Source organism: Asparagus officinalis, chromosome 7 (genome assembly GCF_001876935.1).
Source record: "Asparagus officinalis chromosome 7, Aspof.V1, whole genome shotgun sequence".
In the NCBI taxonomy this organism is placed as follows: Eukaryota; Viridiplantae; Streptophyta; class Magnoliopsida; order Asparagales; family Asparagaceae; genus Asparagus; species Asparagus officinalis.
Window position 1 is genome coordinate 77,722,137 of NC_033800.1, and position 2,157 is coordinate 77,724,293.

A 2,157-nucleotide genomic window follows, 5' to 3' on the forward strand; every position below is an offset into this window, starting at 1 on the left:
CATTGTCGACAACAGCATGTCTTTCATCCCCATCACATGTGCTGCTGATTCATTGAACCACTACTACTTTGAATATTGCTACCTTGTTGGTTGCTTCACCTTATAAAAAACCCCCTTCCTTCTCTTCTGTCTTAACCAAGAAACATTCCTCAATCTAAACAATCACAAAGAGTGAAAAAGAAGAAGATACACCAGTCTGAGATCAAAGATGAAGAACCAGAATCATGGTCAGGTGATTGGAATTCCTGCGGCCAATGTCAGATATGCAGCTGACTGCTCTCTATATCGACAGAGTAATTATCATCGCTCATTATCTTATCATATATTTGATTCAACTTGATCAAAGCTGTTCTAAAGAGAGAGATAATTTTGATATGCAGATACGAAGGATTCAGTTATTGATTGGATGAACAAGTTTGGCAAGAAGGCAGATACATACGCAAGAGGAATTAGAGATCACGGTGAGTAATTTGTTTACAGTTTGTTATCACATATGGTTAATTGAGGATAAACCTCCTGTAGTTTTATTGTTGCAGATAGACCTGTTGAGTAAAATTTTTTTTGACTCATTTACCATCAGGAGGTTTATTTATCCAAAAAAAAAAAAGAACTTTTCCAACAATAGAGCTGCAGGGGGTCTATCCTCAATTAACCCTTGTCACAAATATAAAGCATTGCTATAATAACAATCAATAATGAAAACTTACAATTCTTTTTTCCCCCCAGTTTCTTTGGGACGCAAGATATCTGAAACTGTAAAAGGAAAGTTGAGCTTGGGGGCAAGAATTCTTCAGGCAGGAGGAATTGAAAATGTCTTCAGAAGATATTTCTCTGTCAATAAAAGAGAGAAGCTTCTGAAAGCCTGTCAATGTTATCTATCGACATCATCTGGTCCTATTGCAGGGTTGCTCTTCATTTCTACGGAGAAAATTGCATTTCGCAGTGATAGACCATTAACGTTCACTTCTCCTAAAGGAGATTTGATCAGAGTTCCTTATAAAGTTTCGATTCCATTGAGGAAGATCAAGAGAGTTAGTCCAAGTGAGAATGTGAATAAGCCTAACAAGAAGTATGTCCAGATTGTTACAGTTGATGATTTTGAGTTTTGGTTCATGGGTTTTGTGAGTTACCGGAGATCTTTTAAGTATTTGCAGCAAGTAATCGATGAATCAGAGATGAGCTCCTAGCGTTAATAGGAGAAGACGAGGGGAAAAAAAAACCCTGCACATTGATAGTTTGTTATTGTAAATTAAAGAGTCAGTTCATGAGGATAGTATATTTTTGTGTTTATCTATTTGTACAATGAGATGGTGATGTACTATTCCTTGTAATACTTCATGTGATGGAAAACTATACTTTGAGCCAGACATGAGTTTTATACGCACTCCAAATTCAGCAGTTCTATCTTCCACCATTTTAAACGCCTCAGTTTTGTTCTCAAAGTGAACAATTATAATCCTTACAGCAGCAACAAGAGAAATCATTTCTCAATTTACTGTTTTGTGTTCTACATGACGAGTTCAATTGCCAAATTGTCAGGCTTATATAACAGTAAGGAACCTTCTTCCATTTGTAGAAGTTGTGATTCCTTTTTCGTATTTTGCCCTCAGTTCATGGGAGCAGTTTTTGCCAGACAAACTTTCAAGAATATTTCCTTTCGGCATTTAGGTTCATGTATTTGCAGTCAGGTACTCATGCGTATTTTCATAATTTGTTAGTTCCTCAAAATTTATGACACTCCAGCAGCCATAGTACAATACTACATTTTGGCTGACAGAAGAAAAAATATGCCTAAATGACCTTACTTACTTCAACACATTTTGGCTGACAGAAGAAAAAATATGCCTAAATGACCTTACTTACTTCAACACAAGATGCATAACTGTAGACAGGTCACTAAACATTTTTGCTCCATAATGTATCGACTACGTCTCACTGCTCTGCTCAAAATTAATTACTTAATTAATAAATACAACGAATAGTTTGATATAAGTTGAACTTCTACACAGCTACATTAAAGAGCCGACGGTGTTTGAAGGGAGTTGTATGGAGGGTAATGTGCCAAGTGTACTACAATTCTACGGTGTCTGAAAATGCTTTGAACACTGAAACATGACAGGCTTCTAATAGCTTACGGAGACATATCTAAAATAAATA

General features: G+C 36.1%; 1 protein-coding gene across 1 annotated transcript; it reads left to right on the forward strand.

Moving 5' to 3' along the window:
- Positions 1-1,396, forward strand: LOC109849106 (GEM-like protein 7). Its single transcript, XM_020418901.1, has 3 exons — positions 1-293; positions 381-461; positions 727-1,396. Exons 1-3 carry the CDS (start codon positions 209-211, stop codon positions 1,185-1,187), a joined length of 627 nt encoding a protein of 208 aa, XP_020274490.1. The 5' UTR covers positions 1-208; the 3' UTR covers positions 1,188-1,396.